General features: G+C 43.9%; 1 protein-coding gene across 1 annotated transcript in view; it reads right to left on the bottom strand.

The window, feature by feature from the left end:
- Nucleotides 1-15,071, bottom strand: part of KL (klotho) — a 35,689-nt gene extending 20,618 nt beyond the window's left edge. Inside the window, exon 1 of the mRNA XM_042457430.1 lies at nucleotides 14,103-15,071. Coding sequence (XP_042313364.1) covers nucleotides 14,103-14,948 — 846 coding nt within the window. The 5' untranslated portion in view covers nucleotides 14,949-15,071. The remainder of the gene's footprint in view (nucleotides 1-14,102) is intronic.
- Nucleotides 15,072-16,446: the final 1,375 nt, after the last annotated feature.

The following is a 16,446-nucleotide window of genomic DNA, read 5'->3' as shown; positions in this document are numbered from 1 at the left end:
ATACAATGGCTTATGTAATTTTTTTGCAGTGTTATAACCCTGCTTTAACTCCTGTTACAAGACACCTCCAGTCCTGCACTGGGAAAAGGACAGGATATTTAATACATACACATAGATAGTAAGTTCCTGGTTTCTCCCAATTCTGGTAACAATAATTCATTTTAGTCAAAGATCTGAAGAGTCAAAAGTTTATGTGGAGACTTCGGAATTCAGTTACTGCGCATTGTGAAGGGAGGAGAGAAATGGCTGCAACATATGCTTTTGATGCCTATGATGCTCAAAAGCAAGCAAGGTGCTGGATCAACCTATGCATTGTTGGAAATGCAGCAACATTCATCAAATAGAGTGAAATATATCTTATGGAGGGAAGCAATGATAGGGATAAGTAGTTTTTCAGTGACCCAAAGTCTCCTCATCTCTTACCCACTTATATTAACCTCTCTGGGAGATAAACTCTTAGGGATCTTCCCACTTCTTCTCTCCCTCTTCCTTTATTCTATCATTTCCAATAAAAGTGAAACTAGTTCTGTGTTAGCTTAGCACCCTTAGAAAGCTTTCTTATCTTTAGTGGAGTTCTTACAATAAAGCCTTAAGTATGTTTCTTTAGCTATGGATGTCCCTTTACCTTAATCAGAATTTGTAGCTACTGCCAGGACCTATAAGAGGGGGTTTCAGTTGATACATTGGTCTGGGGTCCTGAAAGTCAAAGAATTTCTGATGATCCACTCCCCTCCACCCCCCAAAATTAACCCTCACAGATCCCTTCCATTGCATTATTTTACAAAGATTAGCAAACACGTAACTCTTCAATAACATCCAAAATTCACAAAACAGTGATATCTTTATTAGACCAACCAAAGTGCACAAAATAGAGTTTGCAAGCTTTTGAAGTTCCACTGGTTTCTTCATCAGGCAAAGACATTAACAATCATACAGGAGGGAAAAAAAAGCTAATACACTATGTATGTTTATGTAGCCCTTCAGGTATCTGCAGGTATTGTCAGGTAAAGTATGATAGCTTCAGTTCAGTCATTTTCATCACTGAGACTAAGAACAGATGTGGGCTCAGAATTCTTCGGTGTGCCATTTTCTAGTTAGTAGATCATGTAGTTTAGGGTTGCCATAATTGTCCACTATTACCAGGGACAAAATGTAGGACAAATTCTAGACCAAACTGTAGGACAACTGCAAGACAAAACTCAGCCCAAAATGGAGGACAGTTAATGTCCTCCATTCTTCTTAAATGTCCTATATTTTGGGCTGAGTTTTGTCCTGCAGTTGTCCTACAGTTTAGTCTTGAATTTGTTACACATTTTATTCCTGGTAATAGTGGACAATAGAGTTTTGACCTGACCCAATAAATCTTTTGTTCATAAGTAGTGAGGTCCTACTATAACACAGAATGGGGCAGCTTCCTCAGGCAGCAGATGTGGGGTAACATAAAAGGACAGTAACGTATTAGTTATATATCTTTTTATTGTTGCATTTTTGGCCAGGATGAGGAGAGGTAATTCTGGGATTTTCCCTCTCATGTACGAATGCATCTTGACTGAGATGAGTGGGTATCATGTTTTCATAAGCTTTTCTGTCTAAGGCAGTTAAATATCTCAAGTTGGCCAACAACAAAAGAAAGACTTTTTGTGAGCTGTGTACACTTCAAATGAGCTGGGTTTGTTTTGTCTTTTTAATGTGGAGTTCACATGAAAAGAGAGAAAACTGTGTCTGGGAAAAATGCCTGCACAAAAGTACAAGTGATATGAACTGAGTAGGCAGATGAAATAGGTATTACTTAGGGAAGGAAGTTTAGAATTAAATATTATTGCCGAAGTATACATCATTACCCAACTGATAATCACAGCTAGTAATTTTCATGTGGGATGATGAAGAGCATTCTCAATTTTTGGCAATTGTCAATACATCTCTCTTATATTATGCCCGCAACCTATATCTGTGAAGATTTGCCTATGGCAGAGACAGTCAATCAGTATTATACTGTATGTAGATTTGATAGGGTGCTTAGCAAGTTGCACTCCATGGCCCCACCACAAAGCATGGAGTAATGTGATGCGAGTCACTTGCTGTATGTTACAGTGGGTTACTGGCAGTCGGATGGAGCAGTGAATCTGCTCTGGGTTGTAGTCTGAACTTTAAAGGAGCTATTCAAGATGCTGCACATTTGAGAGTATAACAACACTGGCAGTGTTTTGCCAAATAATATAATAACCGGTTTGTTGTTGCCTCTTCCCCTGTGCAATGAGTGATATTTACTTGTCACTTCTGGACAAGAGTGCCCAGTAGACCCACCACTGTAGGAATGGTGAACCCACTCTTGGCTTTCTTGTTGTTCTTCTCACAGCTGCCCCAAGTTGAGTGGGAGCTCTCCCAAGTTCTGTACCCTGTTGCTAACCGAGTTCCCATTCAACTCAGAGCAGCTGTGGAAAGAGAGGTAGTAAAACTAAACTCAGATTTTCCATTCAAACAGCAGGGGATCCATCTGCCACTTCTGCTTCTCAGACTTAGAATCTCAGAATCTTAGAGATGGAGGAGACCACAAAGGCCATCAAGCCCAAATCCCTGTCATGCAGGAGTTCACAATCAAAGCACCGCCGACAGATGGCCATCCAGCCTCTGTTTAAAGACCTCCAAAGAAGGAGGCTCCATCACTCTCTGAGGCAGCATATTCCACTGTTGAACAGCCTTTACTGTCAGGAAGTTCCTCCTAATGCTGAGGTGGAATCTCATTTCCTGTAGCTTGCATTCATTGTTCCATTTCCTATTCTCCGGAGCAGCAGAAAACAAGCTTGTACCATCCTCAATATGATATCCCTTTAAATACTGGAACAGGGCTACCATGTCATCTCTTAACCGTCTCTTCTCCAGGCTAAACATACCCAGCTCCCTAAGTTGCTCTTCATAAGGCATGGTTTCCAGACTTGTGGACAGGTATTTGGCTGTGCCAATCTTCTACATTTTAGGAGTATTTTTGTTTTTAAAAAATGTGAAAACTGACTTAAACAGTAACACATTCATTACAATTTTCTCTTAATGTAATAAATAACAGCTAATTCAGTGGTTCGGTGGTTGAGTGTGAGGCAGGACCTGTTGGGGGGGGGTGCAAGAATTGCTCATGGGGGGCACAAGACTTGGAGACTCTGGTCATCCCCCTCTTCCTCTGCTTTTTTTGTCCAATTTTTTCTGTCCTGGAGAGGAAAAGAAAGGCAAATAGGGTGCTTGGAGCCTCTGTTTGAGGGAAGCAGAGGAGGAGGAGGAGGAGGAGTAGAACTATTTCCTTATAAAATATTTAAACAAAAATATACATTAATGTGTGAATGAAAATATGCACACTAAATAAACAAAAATATTTTTATTCATATACTATGTTGAGCGGGGGAGGCATGACATCTGCATGTAGATGTAAAGGGGGGTCACAAGGGTAAGAATTTTGAGAACCACTGAGCTAGTTCATTGCTTTGGGAAATAATGTGTAATGCATGACATGCTACTTTTTAAAAAATGTTCCAGATTATGGCCTCAGGCTGTATCAACAGGTCTTTCTTCTTGTACTTTATGATAGCAGCAGGTATGAGGTACAATTAAAATGTTGCATAACACAGGGAAATTTAAAATGGCTGGAGTCCTTAAGGTAATTAATGACATTTGGGCGGGATACAGACGGGCAGGGGAAGACGTCTTGGAGGTGTATTCTGCTGAATATGGAGCCTCCAGACCGCCCACCCCGGGGGCGTGGCTAAAGTGTATGGGACTTCCACACCGGGGTCAGTGAAGACGCCTCACCTGGGGCCGTTTCTGACCCGCAGTTTCCATACCGCCGCCTCGCAGGACGCTGCAAAGAGAGAGGCAGCTTCCGCACGGGCAGCCAAAAACGAGGCTTTTTTTTTCTTTTGCCGGTTGGCGGATGCGCAGCTGCGCAGCTGCGGCTCTCAGCACCGGCGGCAGAAAGCATATGTGCACATTTAAAGCGCCCAGGCCCCTAGGCCCCTTTAAACTTTTCCCCCCGCCCTGCCCAAGAACAATGGTGGTCTCCTGCCAGCTGGTGATCAGCTGGTGTTGGCATCCTTGTCCGCTTGCACGTTGCTAGTGTCACCAGCATCATAGATGCCTCCTCTCCTTTGGTCCCCGCACTCTTGCTGAATCTGCAATGCACAGCCACAGCTGTCGCCGCTGCCACCGCTGTCCCCCTGCCATCCCCCATCACCTCCCTTGTACATATGTAAATATTTAAAGTTTTAGCTTTTTTTATTGTTAGGTGAAAATGGCGCAGGAATGTGTGTAGGGGTTCACTTTAAATTCCAAACTTTCCACAATTCTAGCAGCGCATGCATACATGTTGCTCTAGGGTTAGGGTTAGGGTTACGAGCATTAAAATAGAGTGCAGCTGTGCTGCAGCTTCCACATCTGCATGGCATCTGACGCTCTAATTAGAGCCTCGGTGCAAACTGCGCATGTTCCAGGACCCCGACTCATTATGCGATGCAGCAGACATGGAGCTTTTAAATGGGCAACTTAAATTAGCGGTGTAGCAATTCTGGCGTACTGCTGCAGCAGCTTATAGACAGAGCTGCGCAGTTGCGCAGCATATAGAAAAGAAGCGGGGAAAAGCGGCACCTTTTTAATGCCGCTTCTTCCCGCTTGGGGCGTGCGGGCGGCGTGTTCATGGCGGCATTCAGGTAAGGGCCGTCTGAAGGCTATACCTTCATGACATCCTGAACACACCCCTTTTTGCCCATCTGTATCCCACCTTGGTTTAAAAGAGAGTTCAAAACCTGGTGCTACAACTTGAAAATAAAAACAGCAGCAAACTGCAACACTTCAACACTGCATTTCAGAGAGAGCAAAGGGGGGGGGGATACCACAAAAGATAGGTTAAAAAGAACGGCCAAAACAAAGCAAAAAAAGTGTTTGAAATGTGATGGAAAACAAGGAAAGAGGTGACAAATTGACTCTCCTGAGGCAGAGAAACTCATAATTTATGCACTGAAATAGAAAATACAATTTTGCCTTTTTTTTCAGAAACTGTGGCCCTGTACAAATGGACGGGATTGGTGCCACGGCAAATGCACGCCACAGCAACAATCCAGCCTTCGCAGAGGACAAAAAGCAGCCAGTTTTTCTGGCTCCTTTTTGTGCCTCTGAAGAGGTGTGATAGCCGCTGCTGGGCAGCTTGATCACACACCTTTGGCACAGCTCCATTTGGGTGCTACACGAAAGAGACGTCATCATTGCACACACCATCTGAATGGATGTGCACCAAAATGGCACCCAGGCAGCATGGGGCGGACTCTGCCCTCACCCCGCCGCAGGACGGCGGGTTTTGCCCATCTGTACTGGGCCTATATTAGTGATGATAGTGATAATCAAAGATCTCTCCTACTGAACATAGTGGATAGGAAGGTTTCCATAGGAGAAGACGCTGTGAAAAGTACAGGAGACAAAACCATATCCAAGGAGAACTGATCTTTCTTATGGTCCCTGAGCAGTCTTTCTAGGAACCCCTAAATTGCACTTGTATTTTATTTTAGATAGCTTTATTATTTCTGGTGCTGCTCTGAGACTGTATTGGATGAAAGAAAGCAACAATTTCTTGTAATACGATAACATATATGTTCCTTTATAGGGTAAATGGAAACCGTCCTTATATCTGCCAGACTTTTTATTCAGTATCATTGACTAACTCACAGTTACTCTTCAGGGTTTCAGATAAAGGTCTTTCATATCACCTGCTACCCAATCTTTTTTTTAATTGGATGTGCCAATTGGGACCTTCTACATGGAAAGTACATGTTTAAACTGAAGATGAGAAATCAGGAACTTGGATCATTCAAAACTGTGGCGATCCGAGGTATTCAACCTTGTTCTGCACCAAATCCACACAAGGAAGGCTTTAATAGAAAAATGCACAACATTTAAATCAGATTTTTCAAATGTTCTATTCTTCTTTCTTTTCTTAAACTTGTATTTTATTGTTAAAACTTTCACTAAAACAGAATTCTCAGCTGACAAATGCAGTGGTAATTCATTAATACGTACAAATGTGTCACTATCCAATACACAAAACAAGGTACTGCATAGTTTAATCGAATTCATTATGCTGATTCTGCCAGATATATTCATCAAACCTGATGTTGGAAAAGGCACAGGAAACAAAAGATTGGCAATTAGCTTAATCAGTAATGCAATAAACAGCTTGCAAGCCCATGTGTCCAGATACCAGAGCTAGCAAGATATTTATAGCTCAAAGTTATATTGACTTTTAAGCTTTTGGAAATGAAATTTGTAACAGTAAATGAGTAGATACAGTATGGTATACATGCTGGAATAGGATTCAAGGACAGCAAGGTTGAAATCCATGCTTGGCCTTGAGCAAGTCACACTCCCTCAGCTTCAGAGAAAGACAATGGCAAACCCTCTGTGAACAAATCTTGTCAAAATCGCCCTACAATGACCTTAGGGTCCCCTGATCTCCTTGAATGACCTTAGGGTCATCATAGGTTGGAAAAGACTTGAAGGCACACAAGGAGGAGGAGGATAAGAAGGTGGTAGGGAAGGAGAAGGAAAGAGAAGACCGAGATACATGCAATATGGCATAAATTCAAAGATATAGATGTGTTAGTCTGTGGAATCAGTATGTAGAGAGATCTTGTAGCAACTTTGAGACTAACTGAAGGAAAGAAGTTGGCAGCATGGGCTTTCGTAGACTTTAGTCTATTTCCAAGTAGACTTAAGTCTACGAATGCTGGTGCTGCCAACTTCTTTCTTTCAGTTAGTCTCAAAGGTGCTACAAGATCTCTCTACGTGCAATATGGCTGTTATATATATTCCTTGTCTTAAAAATATTACATTCTTAGTAAATCAAATCTGGTACCATTCAATATCTTTCTGCCTAACCTACCTCAGTAGGTTGTTCTGAAGAAACAGACATGTTTATTGGCAAGAAAACCATCTATGCTGCATTGGAGGAAAGGCAAGATATAAAACAGCTAACCAGTTAATGTGTTTCCCTCTATCTGTGACTCTAAAACAAATCTAGAACTGTTTCAATGACTTCTGTGACCATTTGTTTGTGTCAAGAGCAGCTGTGCCTGAGGTTCTAGCAATTTAAATGCTAATGTTTTTTAGGACATGGTAGTATATAACTGGACAGGAGTAGGAGGGAACTGGCTCATAAACATTTACAGTAAGGCCTGAAGGAAACATAAAACACTGGCTTGAAATACAGCATCCACTCACACAAATTCATAAGCAATTCAGCAGGGTATCTTGGGTGCAGTAGAAACATGCTCACAAATATCATATTCAGTATATCATTCCTCAAAATGTACAAATAACATTTAGAATTGTACCTAGAGTTATGATGACAGTATTCCAAATGAAATCTGCCAAGTTCAAGTTGATTTTTGTTTCTGTTCTGTTAATAGCTATTTTAATAAGTTAATTTTAAACATTATAACCATGTTGTATTCTAAACACACACATGTGCATGTGCATACACATAAATTAACCAAAATCTATTCAAATCATGTTTATTCAAACTGATGCAAAATTAATAATGTGTTTTCATACAATTTGAATGTTAGTTTACTTATTCAAATAATAATAAATAATAAATAACATAGAAAAAAATTATACAAAACCCAAATAAATACAATGATTCTTTTTTTTAAAAAAATGAATCACATATAGAAGCAAAAGTAACTGTTAAAAAACAACATTTCAACAATATTCTCACTCAGGAGTAGGTCACACTGAATTCAATGGGACCTATGCCGAGGTAAATAGATATAAAACTATAATCTTACCTAATCCTATTTCCATATCAGACAAAGATTATCTACAAAAAGATGTTGACCTAAGCATTGCTTTACAAAATAAGAAGGGAGGAAAATAGAGGTTATATGTAAATCCTTTCACAAATAGAAGTGTCCAGGAACAACAGCAAATTAAATGGTAACTTTTTGATTCATGATTATCTATGTAAACAGTTTCAAATGGCCTATCTTATACATGCTTAGTTGTGCAATTAAATAAATCTATGGGTAAGACATTCTTATAATTACATAAGGAATATTTTAATGTCTGCTACCAGTAACTCATTCAGCATAACATATCCACTTTGGAACTGATTTTAACTACAGAATCCATGGCTAAAATGACCAGCCAGTTGTTTTTTATTTCTCTGATTCTCTGAAATTCTCTAGTTTGACCACTGGTTTCCCTAATTTTTATACTCTCTGATAAAGAGTTCTGGAAAGCTTGCACACTTTTCTGGAATTTTAGTTTGTCCAAACATAGGCACTTTGGTTTTCTCGTTTCATTTTCTTCTCTCCCAAAATTCAGTGCCAATCAATATTTTAAACTGAGAACTCAGGACAGCCCTTTCAAGATATTCTATCTTTGCATGAGAACACACTAGCTCCGGACAAGGTTTCCTGTTGCCCTCCAGATGCAGCTGAACTCCAATTCCACCATTCCCAGCAGCCAGTCTAGCATGGTGAGAGTAGTTTATTAACATCTTGTGGGACAAAGTTTATTTATCCCTAGAAGAGGTATTTTTGGTTTTCTTCACAAATTAACAGGCTTAAGATATATTACTGGACTTCAGAAGCATCCACATAGCTATGCAGAACAAAATCAGGCTTTTTCTGGCCAATTTGAGTTCTTATCAACCAAATCTGAATTGCACTTTTTCTTGCTAACAATCTCAGCACTCAGAATGAGCAAACCAGTCTTCCATCTCTTATCATCCCACTGGGAGATACAGTATTGTCCAGGTATTTTTATAATCCTTGCCAACACCATTTAATTCTTCCTGGGTGGACAGCTGTGGTCTTCCAGTTGTTTTTGGACTGGAACTCCCATAATAAGGGGAGTTACAGGCAGATATGGAAAAAATATTTGAAAATATTCAAAAATGGGTGATTATTAAGAAATGCTGATGAGAAGAATCCTAGACTGATGTGAATCTTTCCAGTTTGGGATGTATTCTGCAAAAAAATTGCATGTGGTAGCTTTGCAAAGAAAATAGCATTTTCTGCATAGAATATAATATGTCTGTGCAAAAATATTATTTCCTGTATAGAACATGCTGTAAATGGGGATTTCTTCTGTGTAAAATTTGCAAGTGGTTGATATGCATAGAAAACAACACTCTTACTGCACAAGAAACAGCAACATATATGCAGGAAACAATACTGGAAGATTTCCTTACAACCAGAAGGAAACTGCCAAAATTACTTATTGTTTGCAATTGGGGGCTATGTGAAGAATTACATAGCTGTTATCCGTAGCTGTAGGTCAACAGAACATCTTCTGGGCTACAGTCACCCATCCCTGGTCCAGACTGCCTGGAGGCACCCCTTCAACACAGATCTTCCACAGCCCTACCTGGAAGTGCCATATTTTCAACTTAAGATCTTCTGCTACATGTATGCTCTAACACTGAGCTTCCACTTTCACCCGCTCTACAGAGTCTTACAAGTTTGAAAAGTCTGAAGAAAGCAAGAAAAAATGTAGCAGATGAACGACTGAAATTGAGCTGTTATGAGCTAAGATTAAAATCACAGCAACATTTAGCTTTAGCTTCTAAAGAACTCAAAGATTTCCAAAGTGATGGAGTTATTTTCCTAATTTCTGAAACCCTTCCCTAATCCCTAATGCAAATAATCCTAAAGAAATAAACATCTGCTCATCTTGCTCAACAGAATAACACAAGCAAAAACTTTATTATAGGACTCCCTGTCTATCATAAACCTTGCAATCTAGTGCTCCAAGATTTCACACTGTACCATTTTTGGGTAGATTTGGTGATAAAAAGAATCAATTTATATCTGCCATGGATGCCACAGTCAATACAGATTCTATACTGTAGGTGTCAATAGTAGCCCATTATCAAAGTTACAGTACTTGTCACTTTGTTCTTTTCAAAGATGGAAAGAGAGGGCTTGAATAGGGAGAAGGAAGGATAAGAATTTAATTTCAGTTTGTATTTGATAACAATTTACAAAAATGGCATAATTCTTTCTGTTCAAGATAGAAAGAACTTGAGATCCCTCCCTTTTTTTACCAAAAAAAATCACTTCTATTTGCAATGGCAACAATTTTTCCATTGAAAGGCGGGGAGGGGATGACAGTAAAATCATAGACAGCTATTAGGGAGTGGTGTGAAAAGCTGGACTAGAACTGGAGAGCCATGGGTTCAAATACCCACTCAGCCATGCAACTCACTAGGCTGAGTATGAGCCAGTCCCTGTCACCCAACCTCACATGATTGTTTTGAGGATAAAGAGGAGTTTCCCAGAGCCCCTTGGAGGAAAGGTGGGATATACACAGACTTAATGACAACAAGAACACAGAACTAGTCTACTTGGATCTCATACATCAAGCAATCATGTTTAACAAGTTCAGAAATAAATTACAAGACAACGATGACAACACTAGAATTTTCTTGCATATGATTTGCTTCAGGAAGTGACCGTGATTAAGCAGTTAGCAAGGTACAGGTTTGCATCTATTGGGCAAGGAGTAACCAGTGTTTGGAAAAGTTACTTTATTGGCATACAACTCCGTAAGGTCTCCCAGCCAAAATGACTAATGGAATTCTGGTAGTTGCACTCTAAAAAAAGGTAACTTTTCCAAACCTTGTGAATAAGGTTGATTACATAAAACCTGATAATATAAGCAACCAACTTATGCTACATCTGCTAAACAAGCTACCACTTCAGCATCACTGTTTAAGTGGGAATGTTCAAAGATATAAACCAATACATAGAGAGATTTGTAGCACTTTTGAGACTAACTGACAGAAAGAAGCTGGCAGCATGAACTTTTGTTGACTAAAGTCTACTTTCTCAGATGCATTTGGTGGAAATAGGCAGAACAGTAGTGCAGAAGAGAGTTCCATAATAGAACTCTGTAGCATTCGGAAATATTAAAAATCAGTCATGCTCCATGAAGTTCTAATGTTTTAGAACAGACTCACATAACAGCAGGAAATAAATCAGATTCCGATGTCACCATCTAGTACAAAAATCCCTTTCTCCCAGTTTTATAATCCTAATATATTGCTCCTAGACTGTCTTCTATCAAAAGAAGAACACTGTTATCAAACAGAATATGTTTCAAACTGTATTTAGCAATAGTAAGAATTTTTACCACTGGCTTATTTCTGAGGCAACTCAGGTTGGTACCATTACATTTTACTGCCTGACAGTTTGGTGTTCTGATCAGAAAGGTGTGCTGTACATGGAGGATGGTGCGGACAGTGCACTGGGCACTAGATAAGGATTTTTAAAACCCAATGAACTTTCCTGGAGCTGTGATAAACCATTTCACTCAACACTTTGTGATTTACTTTCATTCCTGTGGTATGTGAGCAAAATGGTGCTCTGCCCCATACTTAGTTGGCAACCTTCCTTCTCCATATGACAATAGGATTCCAATATATTTTGGAGGATTCTACTTCTTATTGTAACCAGAATCTCATTCAGTTTCTAGTGGACATCTCTGGCAAGCTATGTGTTGCCCACTCTCTGCTTGTGAGAAATGTTATCTTATACTTCACACTTTTGACAAGGTGGGCCATGATCCATGCAAGCTTTATCCAGTCTTTAAAGTGCCAAAAAAGGCTACACTGTAGTTTTTGTGGCAACAGGATGTATCCTTCTGGAATTTGAGGTCTTATGCACAGTTTTACCTGAGACTGGGAGATAAACCCTACTGAACAGATTAGAATGTGCATAGGAGTACACAATGGTGTTTGGGACAATCCTACTCTAATAATTCTCAGTCAAGAGTAGGCAAGCAGTGGTCCATCCAATGTTTTGGAGTTGTTGTTGTTGTTGTTGGGTGCCTTATTGCGACCCTAAGAAAAACTTATCATGAGTTTTCCTGACAAGATTTATTCAGAGGTTTCCCTTTGTCTCCCTCTGAGGCTGAGAGAAGAGTGTGGTTTGTCTAAGGTCATTCAGTGGAGGCTGGATGGTCATCTGTCAGGGATACTTTGACTGAGAGTTCCTGCATGGCAGGCGGTTGGACTGGATGGCCCTTGCGGTCTCTTCCAACTCTAGGATTCTATGATTCTATGATTTACATTGCTGAGCGGGAATTCAAATCCTAGTCTCCAGGGATATAGTCCAACACTCAAACCACTACACCATGTTGGCTTCTATAATCCCTAATCACTACTATCCAAGTACTCTAAAATATCAGGAAGACACCTAGTTGCCAAACCCTGGTGTGAATATTCCTTGTTAGATGTCTTGCTTTGTTGCTATGTACCTTCAGGTTGACTCCAATTTATGGCAATCCTACCATTAGAATTTCCCTGGCAAGATTTATTCAGAAAAGGGTTGTCAGTGCTTTCTGGTAAAGCAGGGAGAAAAGCATGCCCCCCCCAGGTCTCCCAGTGAGTTTCCCTGACTGAGCAGAGGTTGCTTCTAACCCTCATCTCCTAGCATCCAGCCCTCAAACTACCCTCACTTTTTAGAAATCCAACATCCACAAGGAAGATCTGGATGGTTGCATCACCAGCCTTCCCCTTCTCCACAGCTTTAAGCAATGGTAACCAAAGCTCCTGCAGATCAGGGTTCAGTTCCCCCTTCAAGCATAAAAACTACCTGGGTGACCTTGGAAAAGTCACACTCTCTCAGCCTCTGAGGATGGCAATGGCAAACCCCCTTTGAAGAAATTGCCAAGAAAACCTTAGGATCACCATAAGTCAAAACTGACTTGGATGCACTAAAGACCAGCAACAACAGCTAAAGCTGCCACTGAGTGAACTCAGGCTGAGCTCCCACAACTTCCACAAAGTCTGGGAAGCATGCCCTACGAGGAGCAACTTAGGAGTTTATCAGACAAGGGAAACTGGAAGTATAATCCAATGGCAATCTGAATGCAATCATGGGGTTTCATCTTATTGCGTGATAGACTACCACACGCAATTTTGGGCAATGGCAAGCTATTTTCAGGCAATGGGGAATCAATTTGAATGCAATCTGAATTCACCTAAATTCACTGAACTAGTGAATTCACATGAATGCGTTCTGGCCCCACTTTCCTTTCATTCAAAATTAAGAGAAATTCCTGACATGTGATAAACTCCTCAGGGAGCGAGGTATGTGTAGCTTGGAGAAGAGAGGGTTAAGAGTTGACATGATAGCCCTGTTTAAGTATTTGAAGGGATGTCATATTGAGGATGGAACAAGCTTGTTTCTACAGCGCTAGAGAACAGGAACCAGAGTAATGGATACAAACTACAGAAAAAGAGATTCCACCTAAATATTGGGAGGAACTTCCTGACAGTAAGAGCTGTTTGATAGTAGGACACAATCCCTCAGAGGGTGGTACAGTTTCCTTCTTTGAATGGTTTTAAACAGAGGCTGGATGGTCATCTGTTCAGGCTGCTTTGATGATATAGTCCTGTATGATGGGGTTTGACTGGATGACCCTTGGGGTCTCTTACAACTCTATCATCCTATGATTCTACAGGATATGATTTCACCTCAACATTTGAAAGATCTCCCTGACAGTAAGAACTGGAGGGTGGAATAAGATGCCTGCCAGTGTGATGGAGTCTCCTTCTTTGGAGGTTTTTAAACAAAGGCTGGATGGCCATCTGTCAAAAGTGCTCAGAGGGTTAGCCTAGATGGGTCTCTTCTGACTCTGTGGTTCTATGGTTTTACAGAAAAAGGGATTCCACTTCGAGAAGAAGAACTCCCTGACAGTCAGGGCTATTATTCTACTGTGGAAGAGGCTGCCTCACCTCTTCTTTGGAGGGGTTTGAACAGAGGCTGTGTGTGTGTGTGCCTTGGTTGTGAGTTCCTGCATGGCAGAATGGGGTTGGACTGGATGGCCCTTGAGGTCTCTTCCAACTCTGTGATCCCAACTTGAGGAGACTAACTGAATCAGGGCAATCTGCATCCACGATGAGTTCCCACATTCACAAAGTAACCAACCCTGTGTTGAGTCCCCACCTTGCCCTTCGCCAGTGGCCCTCCTGTTGGCCTGAAGGTCTCCTTCCTGAGCCCTGCCTTCCCATCGCTCCCGGGGGCTCCCCTTGAGCCTGCCTTCCCCGGGGGCTCCCTCACCTTGAGGAGGTTGTGTCCGGCGGCGTAGGCGGCCTGCCTTCCCCCTCGGAGGCCGGGGGCCATCCTTCCGGAGCCGTAGCCGTGCCAGGCCAGCAGGTAAGGGCCGTCGAGGGTCAGCCAGTAGCGGACCAGGCCCCCGAAGAGCCCGAAGCAGAGGGCGGCGTAGTCCTGGAAGAGGCGGACCAGGGCCGGGTGGCTCCATCCGCCGAAGGCCTGCTGGAGCCGGAGGGGCAGCTCCCAGTGGTGCAGGGCCACCAGGGGCTCCACGCCCCGCGCCCGCAGCCCCTCCAGGAGGCCCCGGTAGTGAGCCACGGCCCAGGGGTTGAGCGGCAGGGTGCCGTTGGGCAGCAGGGCGGCCCAGGAGAGCGAGAAGCGGTAGTGCGAGAGGCCCAGGCGGCCCACGGCCTCCAGCTCCCGCTCCAGCTGCAAGAAGGAGCCGTCGAGGGAGGAGGGGGAGGGGGAGGGGGGGCGGTGGAGGAAGGCGTCCCAGACCGAAGGCCCCTGGCCCGCCATCCTCCAGAGGCCCTCCTCCGTCTGGAAGGCAGCGCTGCCGGCGCCCCAGAGGAAGCCCTCGGGGAAGGGCTCCTGCAGGAAGAGGGCGTCCTCGGGGAAAGGAAGGGCCCCGAAGCGGGGCCAGGTCTCCCGGCCCTCCCCAGGGGCCCCGCTGGCAGGGCGGGAGAGGAGCCCCAGGGCCAGGGAGAGGAGCAAGAGCAGGGGGCCGCCGGGGGGAGCCATGAAGCCCGGGCTGGGGATGCTGGCGCTCGCTCTCTCCTGCTCAGCCTCTCCCATGGCAGCCCTTCTTATGAGCAGCCCTTCCCTGGCCCTCCCCTTCGGGGTCTTAATCATTACCTAGCAAGAGGGAGGGAGACACCTGAGGAAGGGAAGGGGGCAGCCTCGACGGGGCTCCGAAGAAGGAGGAGACGGGGAGGCCTTGCTGGCGCTCTCCGTCTCTCCCCATCCCAAGCACCCCTTCTCTCTTCTCTCTTCCCCAGGAGGATACTCAGTATTACCTAGGAGGGTAATGTCTCTCCCCTTCCTCCTCCAGCACCTGAGGAAGAGGAGGAGGAGGAGGAAGGGGAAAGAAAGGGCAGCCTCGACGGGGCGGAGGGAGGGAGAAGAAAAGATGGGGAGGCCTTGCTGGGCTTCTCTTTCTCTCCCCATCCCATCCCAGGCATCCCTTACCCCCCTTTGCCCCACTCGCTTATCCCTTCCCTGGCCCTCCCTGAGGGAGTGGGGGGCGGGAAGGTATTTGGGGGGGGGTCCCCGTCAGTCCTTCAGGACTTTTGTAGGAGAAAGAGGAGGAGGAGAAGGAAGGGGAAGGGGCAGCCTCGACGGGGCACCGGGACTCAGGGTCCGAAGGAGAGGAGGAGGAGGAGGAGGCGGCGGCGGCGGCGGCATTGCTGGCGCTCTCCGTCTCTCCCCCTCCCGTCCCAAGCATCCCTTCTCCCAGTGGTCCCCAAACTGTGCCCTTAAAGAGCTTTGGCACTTCAGCTCCCAGAAGCCTCAACCATGTTGGCCAATAGTCTGGGATTCTGGGAGCTGAAGTCCAAAAGCCCTTGAAGAGCAGAGTTTGGGGATCTGTCCCCTCTCCTCTCCCTTCCCTGGCCCTCATCATTACCTAGGATTTGGGGGGGGGGGTCCCTGTTAGTCCTTCAAGACCTAGAGGAAGCCCGAGGGAACCTGGATGGGGGGGGAGGTGGAAAGGCATGGGGTCCCTTGGAGGAGGAGGCATGGGGGACAGACTCAGGATACGCCCAGAGAGAGTTTCTCAGAATTGTGCCCCTGGGACTCAGGGTGAGGGGCTGAGAGAGGAGAGGGAGGGCTGGGGAAGAGGGAGTGCCAGCCAAGGCAGCCTCTGCTGTCTGTCTCTCTCCATCCCTTATCCCTTCCCTGGCCCTAGGCTGGGGGAGATGGAAAGGTGTCCCCTGTTCCCCTTTCAGCCCTGGAGGAAGAGGAAGCTCAGCCAAGTTGTTCCAGAGACCTAAGTGTGGAAGGAAGGGGAAAGACCAATGGAGATCTTGCCGCTCTCTTCCCCATCCGACCAGCTCCCGACTAGGGATCATAAATAATAAAGAAACTTTTATTTATATCCCGCTTTTTGTTACCACAATCAAAGCAGCGTACAACCTTTAAAAAATACAACAATGTATACAATTCTGCCCTCCCCCTTAAAAAAGGATTAAACAATTCTATCCATTAAAATTAGAGACAATCAAATCTAAAAACAGTAGTACAATAATAGAATAACGGTGGGAGTCTTCACTTATATATGTCTCTGGGGGGATCTTTACATGGCCAGGATTGTCAAGTCCAGAAAACCAGCCTGCAAAGGGATCTTGGGACA

Source organism: Sceloporus undulatus, chromosome 3, assembly GCF_019175285.1.
Source record: "Sceloporus undulatus isolate JIND9_A2432 ecotype Alabama chromosome 3, SceUnd_v1.1, whole genome shotgun sequence".
In the NCBI taxonomy this organism is placed as follows: Eukaryota; Metazoa; Chordata; class Lepidosauria; order Squamata; family Phrynosomatidae; genus Sceloporus; species Sceloporus undulatus.
Note: the sequence above shows the minus strand (reverse complement) of the source record. Positions and strands in the feature narration are given on the sequence as shown.